The sequence below is a fragment of the Anolis sagrei genome, chromosome 3 (assembly GCF_037176765.1).
Source record: "Anolis sagrei isolate rAnoSag1 chromosome 3, rAnoSag1.mat, whole genome shotgun sequence".
Taxonomy (NCBI): domain Eukaryota; kingdom Metazoa; phylum Chordata; class Lepidosauria; order Squamata; family Dactyloidae; genus Anolis; species Anolis sagrei.
The window spans coordinates 5,356,165-5,376,011 of record NC_090023.1 but is presented as its reverse complement, the minus strand read 5'-3'; the positions used below and the strand labels follow the sequence as shown (position 1 = coordinate 5,376,011).

General features: G+C 44.4%; 1 protein-coding gene across 1 annotated transcript; it reads right to left on the bottom strand.

The window, feature by feature from the left end:
* Nucleotides 1-5,420: 5,420 nt before the first annotated feature.
* LOC132770100 (sialidase-3-like) lies at nt 5,421-18,409 on the bottom strand. The gene is made up of 3 exons (XM_060766984.2): nt 18,250-18,409; nt 13,575-13,805; nt 5,421-6,634 (listed from the first exon to the last, which is right to left on the bottom strand). The coding sequence occupies exons 1-3, from the start codon at nt 18,286-18,288 to the stop codon at nt 5,579-5,581; spliced, it is 1,326 nt and encodes a 441-aa protein (XP_060622967.2). The 5' UTR covers nt 18,289-18,409; the 3' UTR covers nt 5,421-5,578.
* Nucleotides 18,410-19,847: the final 1,438 nt, after the last annotated feature.

Genomic DNA, 19,847 nt, shown 5'->3' with positions numbered 1-19,847 from the left:
GCCATTAATTGCATTTGCATTTTTAATTAGTGATGTCAGCCACTTTGCATTCTTAATAAAAAAAATAATGCTTCCAAGGACTGGAGGTAACTGCAATTTGATGCAACTGTAGCAATCTGCAGCAGTTTGTAGTGCCATGGAATCTTGGGATTTTGTAGTTCTGTAGGGGCATTAATTGTATTTGCATTTTTAATTAGTGATGTGAGCCATTTTGCATTCTTAATCAAAAATGATGCTTGCAAGGACTGGAGATAATTGCAATTTGGTGCAACTCAAAAAGATGCTTGCAAGGACTGGAGGTAATTGCAATTTGGTGCAACTGCTGCAGATTTTAGTGCCATTGAATCCTGGGACTTTGTAGTTTTCTAGGGCCAATAATTATATTTGCATTTTTAATTAGTAATGTGAGCCACTTTGCATTCTTAATAAAAAATGATGCTTGCAAGGACTGGAGGTAATTGCAATTTGGTGCAACTGCAGCAGTTTGTAGTGCCATGGAATCCTGGGACTTTGTAGTTCTGTAGGGCCATTAATTGAATTTGCATTTTTAATTAGTGATGTGAGCTACTCTGCATTCTTAACCAAAAATGATGCTTGCAAGGACTGGAGGTAATTGCAATTTGGTGCAACTGCTGCAGATTGTACTGCCAAGGAATCCTGGGACTTTGTAGTTTTCCAGGACCATTAATTGTATTTGCATTTTTAATTAGTGATGTGAGCCACTTTGCATTATTAATAAAAATTATGCTTGCAAGGACTGGAGGTAATTGCAATTTGGTGCAACTGCTGCAGATTGTTGTGCCATGGAATCCTGGGACTTTGTAGTTTTCCAGGACCATTAATTGTATTTGCATTTTTAATTAGTGATATGAGCCACTTTGCATTCTTAATTTTAAAAGGGAATGTTATTGTTATTGTTATTATGCAGAGCCAATCTTAAGAAATGGGGCTACAAAGTGGAATCTACGACATGTGAGTGTGGAGAAGATCAAACCACTGACCACCTTCCAAGTCGCCTTCCAAGTCGCCCAGTCTTCTGTGTGCCCAGGGGGGAGTCTCTCATTGGGTATCAGCCACTGATTGAGATTCTGGGTTTGAGCCTGCCACTTTTGGACTCTCGCTTGCTGAGGTGTTCCAGCGAGTGTCTCTGTAGATCTTAGAAAACTATGTCTTGATTTAAGTCGTTGACGTGCTGGCTGATACCCAAACAGGGGATGAGCTGGAGATGTCTCTGCCTTGGTCCTTTCACTATTGGCTGCTACTTCCTGGCGGATGTCAGGTGGTGCAATACCAGCTAAGCAGTGTAATTTCTCCAGTGGTGTGGGGCACAGACACCCTGTGATAATGCGGCATGTCTCATTAAGAGCCACATCCACTGTTTTAGTGAGATGTGTTCCACACTGGGCATGCATACTCAGCAGCAGAGTAGCATAGCGCAAGGGCAGATGTCTTCACTGTGTCTGGTTGTGATCCCCAGGTTGTGCCAGTCAGCTTTCGTATGATGTTGTTTCTAGCACCCACTTTTTGCTTGATGTTCAGGCAGTGCTTCTTGTAGGTCAGAGCACGGTCCAAAGTGACTCCCAGGTACTTGGGTGCGCTGCAATGCTCCCGTGGGATTCCTTCCCAGGTAATCCTCAGAGCTCGGGATGCTTCTCTGTTCTTGAGATGAAAGGCACATGTCTGTGTTTTAGATGGATTAGGGATCAGCTGGTTTTCCCTGTAATAGGCAGTAAGAGCACCTAGAGCTTCGGAGAGCTTCTGTTCCACCATCTCAAAGCTCCCTGCTTGAGCGGTGATGGCACGATCATCAGCATAGATGAAACTCTCTGTCCCTTCTGGCAGTGGCTGGTCATTTGTTTAAATGTTGAACATGGATGGAGCAAGCTCGCTCCCCTGAGGCAGGCTTGCTCCATCCATGTTCAACATCTACAGCTACCATCTCCCCAAGGGACTCGGTGCGGCTTACATGAGACCAAGCCCACAGTACATCAATAAGCAAAAGCAATAACAATAAGTTGTGAGATTTTGTAAAATTTTACTGCTTTTCGGCTTTAAAAAGCCGTTCTTTAAATCCCAAAAAGCGTAGGGCAGCTGACACAGTAATCTGCAAAATTATTCAGTTCTGGTTGTAGGCCTTTCAAAAGCCGAAATACATTAAAAGCCAAGTCAAATGATCTCTGAGGGATCAACTGGCAGTCATATGCTGCGAATCCTGAGGCAAAAATGTCAATAAAGGGGAAGTATTAATCACCCTTTGGTTTCATCAGTCCTAAATATATAAAAAACAACTATTCTTTCCAAGGAGAGAAGAAAGAAAGCCCTTTTTTCAATTGCCAAGAAACAGCAGCCATTTTGTAGTCTAGTAGATGTGGCGGCCATTTTGGAAAGTCATTTCCTCACTTTGGTTTGCGATCCTGAAGGAGGCTTTGAAAAGGGTTTTTTTCTGAACCCCACCAGCAATGGAATTGAACCAAACTTGGCACACAGAACTCCCCTGACCAACAGAAAACACTGGAAGGGTTTTGTCAGCATTGACCTTGAGCTTGGGAGTTGTAGTTCACCTATCTCCAGAAAGCACTGTGGACTCAAACAATGATAGATCTGGACTAAACTTGGCACGAATACTCAATATGCCCAAATGTGAACACTGTTGGAGTTTGGGGAAAACAGGCCTTGACATTTGGGAGTTGTAGTTGCTGGAATTTATAGTTCACCTACAATCAGAGAGCATTCTGAACTCCACCAGAGATTGAATTGGGCCAGACTTTCCACACAGAACGCCCATGACCAGCAAAAATAATGAAAGGGTTAAGTGAGCATTGGCCTTGAGCTTGGGAGTTGTAGTTCACCTATCTCCAGAAAGCACTGTGGAACAATGATAGATCTGGACTAAACTTGGTACAAATACTCAATATGCCCAAATGGGAACACTGGTGGAGTCTGGGGAAAATAGACCTTGACATTTGGGAGTTGTAGTTGCTGGGATTTATAGTTCACCTACAATCAGAGAGCATTCTGAACTCCACCAGAGATTGAATTGGGCCAGACTTTCCACACAGAACGCCCATGACCAGCAAAAATAATGAAAGGGTTTTGTCAGCATTGACCTTGAGTTTGGGAGTTGTAGTTCACCTATACCCAGAGGAGTGCTGTGGATTCATGCAATGATGGATCTGGACCAAACTTGGTACAAATACTCAATATGCACAAACGTGAACACTGGTGGAGTCTGGGGAAAATAGACCTTGACATTTGGGAGTTGTAGTTGTTGGGATTTATAGTTCACCTACAACAGCGGTTCTAAACCTGGGGGTCGCGACCCCTCGGGGGGGGGGTTGTTTTGCCATTTTCTGGGGGTCGTGAAACCGGATTGCCGGCAGGCAAGGGTGCGGAGCAGGCGAGGGCTCTTCATTGCAGGTGAACTATAAATCCCAGCAACTGCATATCCCAAATGTCAAGGTCTATTTTCCCCAAACTCCACCAGTGTTCACATTGGGGCATATTGAGTATCTGTGCCAAGTGTGGTCCAGATCCATCATTGTGTGAGTCTGCAATGCTCTCTGGATGCAGGTGAACTACAACTCCCAAACTCAAGGTCAGTGCTCACCAGACCCTTCCAGTATTTTTCGTTGGTTGCGGGACTTCTGTGTGCCAAGTTTGGTCCAATTCCATCATTGTTGGAGTTCAAAATGCTCTTTAATTGTAGGTGAACTATAAATCCCAGCAACTACAACTCCCAAATGACATAATCAATTTTCCTTCCAACCCCACCAGTATTCAAATTTGGGCCTATTGGGTAACGTAAGGTAAAAGTTTTCCCCTGACATTAAGTCCAGTCGTGTCCAACTCTGGGAGTTGGTGCTCAATTTCTAGGCCAAAGAGCCGGCGTTGTCCATAGACACCTCCAAGGTCATGTGGCTGACATGACGGCATGGAGCTCTGTTGTTGCGTATTTGTGCCAAATTTGGTCCAGTGAATGAAAATACATCCTGCATTTCAGATTTTTTACACTATGATTCATAACAATAACACAATTATAATTAGGATGTAGCAATAATAATAATTTTATGTATTGTCGAAGGCTTTCATGGCCGGAATCACTCAGTTCTTGTGGGTTTTTTCGGGCTATATGGCCATGGTCTAGAGGCATTCTCTCCTGACGTTTCGCCTGCATCTATGGCAAGCATCCTCGGAGGTAGTGAGGTCTGTCGAAGGCTTTCATGGCTAGAATCATTGGGTTGTTGTAGGTTTTTTCGGGCTATATGGCCATGGTCTAGAGGCATTCTCTCCTGACGTTTCGCCTGCATCTATGGCAAGCATCCTCAGAGGTAGTGAGGTCTGTCGAAGGCTTTCATGGCTAGAATCACTGGGTTGTTGTAGGTTTTTTCGGGCTATATGGCCATGGTCTAGAGGCATTCTCTCCTGACGTTTCGCCTGCATCTATGGCAAGCATCCTCAGAGGTAGTGAGGTCTGTCGAAGGCTTTCATGGCTAGAATCACTGGGTTGTTGTAGGTTTTTTCGGGCTATATGGCCATGGTCTAGAGGCATTCTCTCCTGACGTTTCGCCTGCATCTATGGCAAGCATCCTCAGAGGTAGTGAGGTCTGTCGAAGGCTTTCATGGCTAGAATCACTGGGTTGTTGTAGGTTTTTTTGGGCTATATGGCCATGTTATAGAAGCATTCTCTCCTGACGTTTCGCCTGCATCTATGGCAAGCATCCTCGGAGGTAGTGAGGTCTGTCGAAGGCTTTCATGGCTAGAATCACTGGGTTGTTGTAGGTTTTTTCGGGCTATATGGCCATGGTCTAGAGGCATTCTCTCCTGACGTTTCGCCTGCATCTATGGCAAGCATCCTCAGAGGTAGTGAGGTCTGTCGAAGGCTTTCATGGCTAGAATCACTGGGTTGTTGTAGGTTTTTTCGGGCTATATGGCCATGGTCTAGAGGCATTCTCTCCTGACGTTTCGCCTGCATCTATGGCAAGCATCCTCGGAGGTAGTGAGGTCTGTCGAAGGCTTTCATGGCTAGAATCACTGGGTTGTTGTAGGTTTTTTCGGGCTATATGGCCATGTTATAGAAGCATTCTCTCCTGACGTTTCGCCTGCATCTATGGCAAGCATCCTCAGAGGTAGTGAGGTCTGTCGAAGGCTTTCATGGCTAGAATCACTGGGTTGTTGTAGGTTTTTTCGGGCTATATGGCCATGTTTTAGAGGCATTTCTCCTGACGTTTCGCCTGCATCTATGGCAAGCATCCTCAGAGGTAGTGAGGTCTGTCGAAGGCTTTCATGGCTAGAATCACTGGGTTGTTGTAGGTTTTTTCGGACTATATGGCCATGGTCTAGAGGCATTCTCTCCTGACGTTTCGCCTGCATCTATGGCAAGCATCCTCAGAGCATCCTCACTACCTCAGAGGATGCTTGCCATAGATGCAGGCGAAACGTCAGGAGAAATGCCTCTAGAACATGGCCATATAGCCCGAAAAAACCCAAAAGAACCTAGTGATTCCGGCCATGAAAGCCTTCGACAATACATTATTATTATTATTATTATTATTATTGTGTTTATTTATTTATCTCTCCACTATTGTGACTCTACAGCGGAAACTGTGCATGGACGGCTTTGGACCACGTTCCGCAGGAGCTCAGCGTCGGTGAATAACCGAAAGGCGATTTCTTCACACTCGTGGGACACCCCGCACTCGAATAAGCATCCGAACATCTGCGAGTTGCCCTCCTCGCAGACGGCAAGGTCCGAATAGCCACTGGGCCCTTGGTTGAGCACCCAGGGGGATTTCCAGGAGCCCTGATCCAAAGGGTCCGTGTTCAGGTAGATGCCCAGGTCCACTCGCCGGTGTCCGTTTGTGGGATGGGAGAACATCAGCCACGACTTGACGCACTTGGCCAAAAAGGGGCTGGTATCCTTCGTCGGAGTCGTTTCACCTCCATCATCCTTCTGGTCCGGATCCAACGGTTCCAGCATGGGGGAGAAGCTCACCACACTGCCCTGGCAACCGTGCGAGGTCTCACACAAGTCTTTGCACAAGGAAGAGCTCTCAAATTGGTCCCCGCGGTCCGCGCACAAAGCTCCGGCGCGGTATTTATGGAGACTGCGGGCGTTGCAATACAAGACCTGGCTGCTATCTTGGCGCGTCAACTCTGCCACTTGGCACTCTGATGTCCGCAGCCTCTTCAGGGGTTGGCTCCGTGCCCAGCTCCGTCCGCCATCGTCGCTAAAAAATGTGAGGCAATGAGGCTTGGTCCAGCAAGCGAGCGGCCGGCCGAATAAACGCTTATGGATATGGTAAGCGTAAGCCGGAACGACTAGCCGGCCGGAGCTCAGCTGTACCCCGTGACCTGGACCGACGGCAAATGTGGCCCAGTTTTGTATCTCGTCCCCAATCGCTTCCTCGGTCAGGTCGGTTGTTTGGCTCCAGGTGCGGCCGCCGTCTTGGCTCGAGATGTAACACAACCTGGCGGCGTTCCTCCCCGTCCGGATCTGGTACAACTCGGTAATGTAGGTCTCGACGCAGATGAAAAAGAGGAAAACAGCGCCATTCTTTTTGTCATACACCGGGCAAGGATTCATGGTGCGGTGCTTGGGCAAGACGGCCGTCTCCAGAGATTCGAGAGGACCCCACTACAGCAAGACAGGGAGAAGACATAAAATAGGTAATTCATTTTTTTCTCTAGCTCCATACAACAAGTCAGTGTTATGTAACTGTAATACAGCAGGGCTGTGTTCTGGTGTACTTTGCACAATACAACTTGTGCCGTTACACCCAGACGCTTTACAAAACAAACTATGATGTGCTGTCCCTATGTCTGGACAAACCGCTGGGGCTTTCTGGAGAAAATTGAGATAATCAACAATGGAGTCTATTGCAAGTTCTAAACATCAAAAAAGATATTTATTTCAAAGTCTTGCAGACTTGGTACAGTTCTTTCAAAGTTGCAACCAAACAGTCAATAGATAAAATCAAACATATTCCTTCTCCAAGAGGCAAATGGTCCAGGAATCCCTCACCCTAATCCAGAGCCCTTATCTATAGAAAGAACCAATCTTTCTCTAACTATCTAGGTTCCAGACTAGCCTTGGAGAAAACTACAAGAGAGGAGATTCCATCTGAACATGAGGAAGAACTTCCTGACTGTGAGAGCCGTTCAGCAGTGGAACTCTCTGCCCCGGAGTGTGGTGGAGGCTCCTTCTTTGGAAGCTTTTAAGCAGAGGCTGGATGGCCATTTGTCAGGGGTGATTTGAATGCAATATTCCTGCTTCTTGGCAGAAAGGGGTTGGACTGGATGGCCCAGGAGGTCTCTTCCAACTCTTTGATTCTAGGATTCTATGAAAAGGCAATATGGCCTATCTCTCTATAAACTCTATAAAACTCAATTCTATTCGATCTATGACTCAATTTGGCTTCTCTCAATTCTCTAACTGTGATATCTCAATTACACTTATCTCAACTCTCAATTGTTCTTAATTTAGCTTACCTAACTGTAACTCAATTAAGCTTAACTCAGTGGATTTTGCGGTGGTTTTTCTGAGCTACCTTTTTTGGCCTTCAGCACATCCAATTCTTCCTTAAGACTGAAGGGGCAGGGAGACCTCCAAAATGGATGCTTCTACCCTGGAAGCAGAGGTGCTACTCTTTGGCCAATCATTGCAGAGAGCCTGCAAACTGGCTTTCCTGCCTCTGGCTGCTAACCTTTTAGGCCTAGCAAAGGCTGCAGCAGCCTGGGAGAAACATAAGGAGAGGCTGTTTCCAGCAACTAAAAGGTAATGCAAAACCCATGCTCCTGGGAGACGGAACACAACTTTCATTTGAATTTTGGGACCCCTTTTCCAAGTCTTCCTCTAGCTCACTATTTCGCAAACTCTACTCCTCCAGCTGTTTTGCACTTCAGCTCCCAGAAATCCCAGCCAGTTTTCCAGCTGTTAAGAATTATGGGAGTTGAAGTCCAAAACATCTGGAGGGGATGTTATCTAGCTGAAAGCCGAAAATACCTGGGAGTCACTCTGGACCGTGCTCTTACCTACAAGAAGCATTGCCTGAACATCAAGCAAAAAGTGGGTGCTTTTATTTATTTATTTATTTCATTTGTATACCGCTCTCTCTCAGCCCGTAGGCGACTCAGAGCGGTTTACAACCAAATCAGTATACAAAGTGCACAACATTAGCATTTAAAACAGTAACCATGGCAACTACATCAATATAACAATAGTGCAAACACTTAGAAACAAATGCAGTCATCGCTAATAGTCAACATGGATTTATCAAAAACAAGTCATGCCAGACTAATCTGATCTCTTTCTTCGATAGAGTTACAAGCTGGGTAGATGCGGGGAATGCCGTGGATGTAGCGTGTCTGGATTTCAGGAAGGCCTTCTTTGACAAGGTCCCCCATGACCTTCTGGCAAGGAAACTAGTCCAATGTGGGCGAGGCAAAACTACGGTGAGGTGGATCTGTGATTGGTTAAGTGGACGAACCCAGAGAGTGCTCACTAATGCTTCCTCTTCATCTTGGAAAGAAGTGACAAGTGGAGTGCCGCAGGGCTCCGTCCTGGGCCCGGTCCTGTTCAACATCTTTATTAATGACTTAGATCAGTGGTTCTCAACCTGGGGGTCGCGACCCCCCGAGGGGTCGCCTGGCAAATTTTGAGGGGTCGCGGGACTGCCTCGTTTGGCCCCGCCCCCTTTGTGTCCCTGGAATGGCTGCCGGGCAACCTCTGGCAGCCAAAGAGCCAGCAAACACCCATGCCTGAAAGAGAAGGACGTCCCTTAGTCCGCACATGGGGCTTGGGCGAGGGAGGGCACCAGCGGGAAAGGAGCCATGCAGCTCTCGGCTCTCGCTCGCCCAGCCCCTTGTTCTGTCTACCGTTGCCACAGGACGCCTTCCCGCCTGTTTGGCGGGTGGGCACCGCAGCCTTGGTTGCCCGAGGGCTGCAAGGCTTCTTTCCTACCAGCGGCCAGACAAGGGAAGGCGAGGCCTAGTGAGTGGCCTATCCTTTGCCTGGCGGGGGATGTGAAAGCACCCCGCAGCTGCAGCAGAGAGAAGGGACTGGCGCCGGTTGAAGGGCTCCTAAAGTCCCTCCGCCACCTGCTGCCTTCATCCTTTCAGCTTCCCCATTCCCCGACTTTCCTCGCCTCCTCCTCCTCTTCCTCCTTGTCCCGGAGGAAGCAGCAGGCAGGAGGGGGGGGGGGGGCGAGAGAGAGATTGCACCCCTTTTCTCAAACTCTTGCCTCCCTCCCTTCACTGCAGGAAGGGAGAAAAGAAAGAGGCAGAAATAAATTTTAGTTTTGAAGTCCTGCTCCCTTCCTTCACCCCCAACTCCTTTGTTTCCTCCCTCTTCTCCCTGATTTGCTTGGCTGCCCCCGGCAAAGCACGCTCACACACACACACACACTCTCTCTCCCCCCCCCCCCCCCACCTCTCCTATTAACAGCCAGACCGGGAGGCAGCTTCACGTGAGAGGATGGTGCTTCCGAGTGAAGGACCTTGCTTCCCTCTCTTCATTCCTTTCCTTCTTCCTCCCTTTCCTTCCTTCCTTCCCTCCTTCCTTTCCCTCCTTCTTTCCTTCCTCCCTTCTCCCTTTCCTTCCCTCCCTCCCTTCCCTCCCTCCTTCCTTCCTTCCTTCCCTTCCTTCCTGTCCCTCTTCCTTTCCTTCCCTCCCTTCTTTCCCTTCCTTCCTTTTCCCTTCCTTCCTGTCCCTCCTTCTTCCTTTCCTCCTTCCCCTCCTTCCCTCCCTTCATTTATTTCTTCCTCCCTTTCCTTCCCTCCCTCCTCCCTTCTCTCCTTCCTTTCCTACTTTACCTCCTTCCTTCCCTCCCTCCCTTCCTTTTTCCATCCTTCCTGTCCCTCCTTCCTTTCCATCTTTTCCTCCCTCCCTTCCTTTCCTCTTCCTCTCTTTCCTTCCACCCTTCCTTCTATTATCATCATCAAGCAGAGGCAGACTGGCCATCTGTCAGGTGTACTTTGATTGTGTCTTTCCCTTATGGCAGAAGGGGGTTAGACTGAATGGCCCATGGAAGTCTCTTCCCACTTTAGGATTCTATTATTACTATTATTATTATCATCATCATCATTAAGCAGAAGCAGACTGGCCATCTGTCAAGAGTGCTTTGATTGTGCATTCCCTTATGCAAGAATGAGGTTGGATTGGATAGCCTTTGGATGTCTCTCCCACCTTACGATTCTGTTGTTGTTCTTTTTGTTGTTGTTAAGCAAAGGCTGAGTAATTTGTTGGGAGGGCTTTAATTGTATCCCTTTATGGCAGAAGAGGGTTGGACTGGATGGCCTTTGGGGGTCCCTTCCAACTTTAGGATCCTATTATTACTATTACTATCATCATCATCATCATCATCATCATCATCATCATCACCACCATCATCACCATAATCATTATTAAGCAGTCTGAATGGCCAACAGTCAGGTGTGATTTGATTGTGCTTTTCTTGCATCAAGGCAGGAGGGGGTTGGACTGGATGGCCCTTGCGAGGTCTCTTAACTGTAGGATCCTATTATTATTATTATTATTATTATTAAGCAGAGGTTGAATGGCCATCTGTTGCGGGGGCTTTGATTGTGGTTTTCCTGCAGGAAGACAGAAGGGGGTTGGACTGGATGGCTTTTGGAGGTCTCTTGCAGGTCTAGGATTCTATTATTACTATTATTAAATCACTGTGAATTCCTCCCAACCCCCTGCAGGTATTTTCTGTTGGTCATTGAGGTTCTTTTTGCCAAATCTGGTACAGATCTGTCATTCATTTGGGGGTGGGGGTGGGGGGTGGCAGTGATCTGTGGAAGACAGAGCTGTATCGGTTTAAAGTATTGCAAATCCCATCATCCATTGTCCATACTCCCCCAAACATATTGTTTTTGTGATTAATCACTATGCTTTAATTATGTTCAATTTGTAACAATGAAAATACATCCTGCATATCAGATATTTACCTTATGAGTCATAACAGTAGCAAAAATTACAATTATGAAGTAGCAACAAAAATAATTTTATGGTTGGGGGTCACCACAACGTGAGGAACTGTATTAAGGGGTCGCGGCATTAAAAAGGTTGAGAACCACTGACTTAGATGAAGGGCTAGAAGGCAGGATCATCAAGTTTGCAGACGACACCAAATTGGGAGGGATAGCCAATAGTCCAGAGGACAGGAGCAGGATTCAAAACGATCTTGACAGATTAGAGAGATGGGCCAAAACTAACAAAGTGAAGTTCAACAGTGACAAATGCAAGATACTCCACTTTGGCAGGAAAAACGAAATGCAAAGATACAGAATGGGGGACAATGCCTGGCTCGAGAGCAGTACGTGTGAAAAAATCTTGGAGTCCTCGTGGACAACAAGTTAAACATGAGCCAACAATGTGATGTGGCGGCAAAAAAAGCCAATGGGATTTTGGCCTGCATCAATAGGAGCCTAGTGTCTAGATCTAGGGAAGTAATGCTACCCCTCTATTCTGCTTTGGTTAGACCACATCTGGAATACTGTGTCCAATTCTGGGCACCACAATTCAAGAGAGATATTGACAAGCTGGAATGTGTCCAGAGGAGGGCGACTAAAATGATCAAGGGTCTGGAGAACAAGCCCTATGAGGAGCGGCTTAGGGAACTGGGCATGTTTAGCCTGAAGAAGAGAAGGCTGAGAGGAGATATGATAGCCATGTATAAATATGTGAGAGGAAGCCACAGGGAGGAGGGAGCAAGCTTTTTTTCTGCTTCCTTGGAGACTAGGACGCAAGGGAACAATGGCTTCAAACTACAAGAGAGGAGATTCCATCTGAACATGAGGAAGAACTTCCTGACTGTGAGAGCCGTTCAGCAGTGGAACTCTCTGCCCCGGAGTGTGGTGGAGGCTCCTTCTTTGGAAGCTTTTAAGCAGAGGCTGGATGGCCATCTGTCAGGGGTGATTTGAATGCAATATTCCTGCTTCTTGGCAGAATGGGGTTGGACTGGATGGCCCATGAGGTCTCTTCCAACTCTTTGATTCTATGATTCTATGATTCTAGGGGAGAGGCTGACTACCCACAAAAGATTACTACCACCACATCAGCTCTAGATTATTAAATATGGTTTTATGTGGGCAAGCAGATGGCGACTACTGGATGGCATATATGTTCTGTATCAGAAACTAGAGCTGATGTGGTCCATCCAATGCAATTTTCTGAATTGGCGCCTCAAATAACAAAAATGAATTTAAAGTTGACCAAAAAAATGAATGCCTGAGCACCGCTGGAGCGAGGTGTGAATGTTTCAACTGACCATCTTGATTAGCATTTGATGGCCACAAGCATGTGGACAATTTCAACAGAAAGGAGGAAACCATGAAAATGAACAAAATCTGGCTACCAGTATTAAAAAAAACTCTAAAATTACAACAGCACAACAATAGAGAGGAAACAATCATAGAATCATAGAATCAAAGAGTTGGAAGAGACCTCATGGGCCATCCAGTCCAACCCCATTCTGCCAAGAAGCAGGAATATTGCATTCAAATCACCCCTGACAGATGGCCATCCAGCCTCTGTTTAAAAGCTTCCAAAGAAGGAGCCTCCACCACACTCCGGGGCAGAGAGTTCCACTGCTGAACGGCTCTCACAGTCAGGAAGTTCTTCCTCATATTCAGATGGAATCTCCTCTCTTGTAGTTTGAAGCCATTGTTCCATTGCGTCCTAGTCTCCAGGGAAGCAGAAAACAAGCTTGCTCCCTCCTCCTCCCTGTGGCTTCCTCTCACATATTTATACATGGCTATCATATCCCCTCTCAGCCTTCTCTTCTTCAGGCTAAACATGTCCAGCTCCTTAAGCCGCTCCTCATAGGGCTTGTTCTCCAGACCTTTTATCATTTTAGTCGCTCTCCTCTGGACACATTCCAGCTTGTCAATATCTCTCTTGAATTGTGGTGCCCAGAATTGGACACAATATTCCAGGTGTGGTCTAACCAAAGCAGAATAGAGGGGTAGCATTACTGCCTTAGATCTAGACACTATGCTCCTATTGATGCAGGCCAAAATCCCATTGGCTTTTTTTGCCGCCACATCACATTGTTGGCTCATGTTTAACTTGTTGTCCACGAGGACTCCAAGATCTTTTTCACATGTACTGCTCTCGAGCCAGGCCTCGTCCCCCATTCTGTATCTTTGCATTTCGTTTTTCCTGCCAAAGTGGAGTATCTTGCATTTGTCACTGTTGAACTTCATTTTGTTAGTTTTGGCCCATCTCTCTCACCTCTCAACAAATGATTGCCCCAGGCACTGCCAGGCCATCAAATGCAAATCAAGGTGGTCAGTTGAAACATTCACACCTAGCTCCGGCAGACAAGAGTCCTTTGTCCCACCCTGGTCATTCCAAAAATATATAAACCCATTTTCCTAGTTCCAACAGACCTCACTATCTCTGAGGATGCTTGCCATAGATGCAGGCGAAACGTCAGGAGAGAATGCCTCTAGAACATGGCCATATAGCCTGAAAATACCTACAACAACCCACTTATTCCAGCCATGAAAGCCTTCGACAATACAAGAATATGACAGTTTTCCTATACCTACAGAGCAAGGAAGCATACCTTTACAGACGTCCCTTCTTTCTTCCCTCGTCTCATCACCAGGAACTTGGCATCTTCGTCTCTGGGCGAGGAGCGTTCTTCTGCAAAGGCCAGGAAGGTGGACTCATACGGCAGGTACAGCAAGGCTGGGATGCGGTAGGTGAGTCCTCCTCGCTTCTTCTGGCTGAAAAGAGTCACCTTTCCAGATCCACCTGGAGCTTCTGCCATGTTTTCTGGGCACACAGAAATATTCTGGGAGGAACAGAAGGGAGAATGGTAGAAGAATACAGTGGTAAAGCTTAAATTGATAGCAACAACATGCTGAATACAATAGATAATACCACAAAAAATATTTTTTCTGCTAACATTATTTCCAACCCTGAAACACCAATTAATAGCCTTATTTTAAAAAAAAAAGTCTTGTCCCACGTATTTTTATTCACTTAATATGCAAAATATGTGGTTTTAGTGCTCTGGGTACAGGACTATGACCGTGCAGATTAACCTCGGCAGACTGAAAGCCAAAACCGAGGTTACAACAACATCTGCTATAGAACTCCAGTATGCTGATGACAATGTCGTCTGTGCGCATTCAGAAGAAGATCTACAAGCCACTCTAAACACCTTCGCAGAAGCATATGAGAAGCTCGGCCTGTCATTGAACATTGAGAAAACCAAAGTGCTCTTCCAGCAGTCGCCAGCCAATCCCTCTCCAAGGCCAGAAATACAGCTTAATGGTGTAACATTAGAAAATGTGGACCATTTCTGCTCCCTTGGCAGCCACCTCTCCACCAAAGTCAACATCGACACTGAAATACAACACCGCCTGAAGTCTGCGAGTGCAGCATTTTTCTGAATGAAGCAGAGAGTGTTTGAGGACCGGGACATCCGTAGGGAGACCAAGGTGCTTGTTTATAAAGCTATTGTCCTCCCAACCCTGCTCTATGCCTGCGAAACGTGGACTGTCTACAGACGTCACATGCAACTCATCAGCGCTGCCTCCGGAAAATCCTGCAACGTCAGTGTGCTGGAAGAAGCAAAGACCACCAACATTGAAGCGATGGTCCTCCGCCATCAACTCCGCTGGACCAGCCATGTTGTCTGGATGCCTGACCACCGTCTCCCAAAGCAGTTGCTCTACTCCGAACTCAAGAACGGAAAACAGAATGTTGTTGGACAGGAAAAGAGATTGAAAGTTGGGCTCAAAGCCAGCCTTAAAAACTCTGGCATAGACAATGAGAACTGGGAAGCCCTGGCCCTTGACCGCTCCAGCTGGAGGTCGGCTGTGACCAGCAGTGCTGCAGAATTTGAAGAGGCACGAATGGAGGGCGAAAGGGAGAAGTGTGCCAAGAGGAAGGCACGTCAAGCCAACCCCGACCGAGACCGCCTTCCACCTGGAAACCAATGCCCTCACTGCGGAGGAAGATGCAGAGCAAGAATAGGGCTCCACAGCCACATACGGACCCACAAGAACACTGGAAGACAATCCTCCTCAGAAAACGAGGGATCGCCTAAGTAAGTAAGTAATAAACAAAGTTTTTATTATTTTTATATTATTATATTAAAAAGAGCTTCCTGATGGTCAGAACTGTGAAATAGGTTGCAGAATAGAACTGGATCTCTACCCATTCTATGTTTCTGGTTATAGTCAATGGGCATAAATATTGTGCGTTTGACTGGCACATGTGCAGTCTGGGAACATATCCTTCACAGAGACATGTGTCATACTGTAATTTTATCTGGGGGAAAGGAGTGTCTTGGAGTTAAAAATAACCCCATTCCCTTTCGGGCACTCCTGTCTGTCCCAATATATATATATATATATATATATATATATATATATATATATATATATATATTCATATTCGGGCACTCTTGTCTGTCCCAATATATTTATTTATTTATTTATTTATTTATTTACTATTCTTGTATACCGCTGCATCTCAAGCCCGAGGGCGACTCGCAGCGGTTTCCAAACAGCAAAGACAGTAAAAACAGCAGTAATTAATATACAGTAACAGTTAAATTACACATTTCCCTTAATAACTAATAAGCAATCATCAATACACAGGTATCACAATCCCATCCCCGATCACCTCATCATCCAAGCGTGATCCAAATTCGTCGTCCATTGTTCCGTTCCTATGTTCAAATTACCAAAATTGCACTGAATTACTCAAACGCCTGCACAAACATCCAGGTCTTCAGCTTTCTACGGAATGTCATGAGAGATGGTGCCAACCTAACGTCTACAGGAAGGGCGTTCCACAGCCGAGGAGCCACCACCGAGAAGGTCCTATCTCTCGTCCCCGCCAACCGTGCTTGAGAGGCTGGCGGGATCGAGAGCAGGGCCTCCCCGGAAGATCTCAAAGTCCGGGTGGGTTCATAGGCCGAGATGCGGTCAGATAGGTATCTTGGGCCGGAACCGTTTAGGGCTTTATAGGCCAGTACCAACACCTTGAATTGGGCCTGGTAGCAAATCGGCAGCCAGTGGAGCTGGTGCAACAGGGGGGTTGTGTGCTCCCTGCACTCCGCTCCCGTTAGAATCATGGCTGCCGCGCGTTGGACTAATTGCAGCTTCCGGGCCGTCTTCAGGGGCAGCCCCACGTAGAGAGCGTTGCAGTAGTCTAGGCGGGATGTGACAAGAGCGTTGACTACCGTGGCCAAGTCAGACTTCCCATATATACATACACACCCTTTCACAGTTAATAGTTGCTATGGTAATTCTTTGAAAGCTAAATCAATACACTGATATTGAAGAATACATGTTATTTTAATGGTTTGATCTGAGTTCTAATTTCCATCTTAAACTATCGCTTTATGCAAAACGGTTCCAATTTGTGCAGCAAAGTACAGTTATAGGTTAGGTTTTATATGTATGTGAAGCATTAAATTTTGACATAAATATGTTAGAAACTGCTTTGAATCCCCCCTAAGGTGAAAAAAGTGGCATACATGTCAAGTAAATAAATAAAGAGTCGGGAAACACTGAATGAATAAACAGCAAACAAACAAACAAAGCATTGCTTGCCTTGTCAAAGCACAGAGTTGCAAACCCAACTGAAGAGGTTGTACACATTTTTAAAAATTAGGGTTGTACACATTTTTTTAAATTGCAAAAACAAATATTTCAAATTATAAGATGATAAGGTTGTAAACATTGCGGTAGGGGGCACAAGATGTACATTCAGAGAAATATAAACTCCCAATGCCAGAACGCAATCAATAAGGATAGAAATTAGAACTTTATAAATATATGCACTGCTTTTCTCCTATTAGAATGCAATCCCAGGTGGCAGCAGGATTGCAGAGAAACAACTGGAAAAGCTGACATGATATGAGGATTTAAAGATCCAACTGCAAAGACTCCGGCACAAGCCAGTAAAGGTGGTCCTGGTGGTGATCAGCACACTGGGTGCAGTGCCTAAAGACCTTGGCCTGCACTTAAACACAATTGGCACTGACAAGATTACCATCTGTCAGCTGCAAAAGGCCACCTTACTGGGATATGCACGCATTATTCGCCGATAACATCACACAGTCCTAGACACTTGGGAAGTGTCCGACATGTGATCCAATACAACAGCCAGCAGAGTGATCTTGTCTGCTGTGGACTCATCTTGTTGTGTTTCTAGTAGTAATAATAATAATAATAATAATAATAATAATAATAATGTTTCAATAATAATGTTTCAATAATAATAATGTTTCAATAATGATGTTTCAATAATAATAATGTTTCAAAAGTAATAATAATGTTTCAATAATAATAATGTCTCAATAATAATAATAATGTTTCAATAATAATAATGATGATGTTTCAATAATGATGTTTCAATAATAATAATAATAATGTTTCAAAAGTAATAGTAATAATGTTTCAATAATGATTATTCAAGAATAATAGAAATGTTTCAATAATAACAATAATGTTTCAATAATAATGTTTCAATAATAATAATGTTGCAATGATGTTTCAATAATAATAATGAGGTTTCAATAATAATAATAATGTTTCAATGATGTTTCAATAACAATAATAATGTTTCAATAACAATAATAATGTTTCAATAATGATGTTTCAATATAAGAAAAATGTTTCAATAATAATAATGTTTCAGTAATGATGTTTCAACAATAATAATAATGTTTCAATAATAATAATAATAATAATAATAATGTTTCAATAATAATAATGTTTCAATAATGATGTTTCAATAATAATAATGTTTCAAAAGTAATAATAATCATGTTTCAATAATAATAATGTTTCAATATTGATATTTCAATAATAATGTTTCAATAATAATGTTTCAATAATAATAAAAATAATAATGTTTCAATAATGATGTTTCAATAACAATGTTTCAAAAGTAATAATAATGTTTCAATAATAATAATGTTTCAACGATGTTTCAATAATAATAATAATGCTTCAATAATGATGTTTCAATAATAATAATAATAATAATGTCTCAATAATAACAATAACAATAATGTTTCAATAATTATATTTCAATAATAATAATAATAATAATAATAAGTGATAAGACCTGTCCCATACACCTAGAAGCCTCCCAGGCTCATGGGGAAATTGCAAATCGCCTTTGCAATGACTCTGCATGGCCCCCAAAAGCCCCTTGCCTGGCTTCCCACCTTCCCACCCACTCTTCCACCCATTTCTTTTGGGGCTCACCGTGCTGCGAATTCCTCGAAGTGCAAAAGGTCCCGGCATTGGAGACACTGGGAGTAATGGGAGAAAGTGAGCAGAGTAGTTGCAGGATCAGCCCTGGGGCAAAAAAGCAGGAGAGGGTCTTGCAGCCTCCTCCCTTGGAAAGTCATGTGCAACTTCCCAGCAATTTGCCTGGTGCAGAGTCAAATGTCCCAGGGATTCCAGGGGAAGCAGCCAATCAGGAGGCCAGGAGCATCTTCGGAGCCATAGAGCTATGACAATATAGAGTGATCATCCCACTTTGTAACAACGGGAATGGGTTGCTGTCATTTTTTTCCCGGCTCTGTTCCAGCATCATCCTCTCCTGACGTTTCGCCTGCATCTGTGGCTAATGGCATCTTCAGAGGTTCTGTTGGCAGTCAAACAAGTGGAGTGAATATATACATCTGTGGAATGTCTAGGGTGGGAGAAAGAACCCTCTTCTGCTTGAAGCAAGTGTGGATGTAAGACATATAAAATATAATATTTCATAATATTAATATAATATATTAATTCTATATATTATAATATATATATAATTCTATATATTATAATATATATAATATAATCATATATATATAATATATATAGAATTAATATATATAATTATATATAATATATAATATAATTATATATATATTATAATATTTATATATATATATATATATATATATATATATATATATATAATAACTAGCTGTGCCCTGCCACGCGTTGCTGTGGCCTATAGTAAAACTTATCAAAGTTGAGGTAGATATCTGGACTATTATGAAAGAGAGGTACCTACCTATTCCTTCCCCCTTTTCCTCCCCCTTTCTCTCCTTTCTTCCTTCTCTACCTCTTTCTTTCTTTCCTTCTTTCACTACTTGGTTTCATCCTTCTCTCTTTCACAGAATCATAGAATCATAGAATCAAAGAGTTGGAAGAGACCTCCTGGGCCATCCAGTCCAACCCCATTCTGCCAAGAAGCAGGAATATTGCCTTCAAATCTCCCCTGACAGATGGCCATCCAGCCTCTGTTTAAAAGCTTCCAAAGAAGGAGCCTCCACCACACTCTGGGGCAGAGAGTTCCACTGCTGAACGGCTCTCACAGTCAGGAAGTTCTTCCTCATGTTCAGATGGAATCTCCTCTCTTGTAGTTTGAAGCCATTGTTCCATTACGTCCTAGTCTCCAGGGAAGCAGAAAACAAGCTTGCTCCCTCCTCCCTGTGGCTTCCTCTCACATATTTATACATGGCTATCATATCTCCTCTCAGCCTTCTCTTCTTCAGGCTAAACATGCCCAGCTCCTTAAGCCGCTCCTCATAGGGCTTGTTCTCCAGACCCTTGATCATTTTAGTCGCCCTCCTCTGGACACATTCCAGCTTGTCAAGATCTCTCTTGAATTGTGGTGCCCAGAATTGGACACAATATTCCAGATGTGGTCTAACCAAGGCAGAATAGAGGGGTAGCATTACTTCCTTAGATCTAGACACTAGGCTCCTCTTGATGCAGGCCAAAATCCCATTGGCTTTTTTTGCCGCCACATCACATTCCTGGCTCATGTTTAACTTGCTGTCCACGAGGACTCCAAGATCTTTTTC

What these genes read in the sequence shown, in the direction of transcription:
- LOC132770100 (XM_060766984.2), bottom strand. Translation starts at nt 18,288, where the DNA reads ATGCCGGGACCTTTTGCACTTCGAGGAATTCGCAGCACG. An exon ending in TTCGAGGAATTCGCAGCACG is followed by an intron (nt 13,806 to 18,249) that starts GTGAGCCCCAAA and finishes TGTTCCTCCCAG; the next exon opens with AATATTTCTGTGTGCCCAGA. An exon ending in AAGAAGGGACGTCTGTAAAG is followed by an intron (nt 6,635 to 13,574) that starts GTATGCTTCCTT and finishes GTCTTGCTGTAG; the next exon opens with TGGGGTCCTCTCGAATCTCT.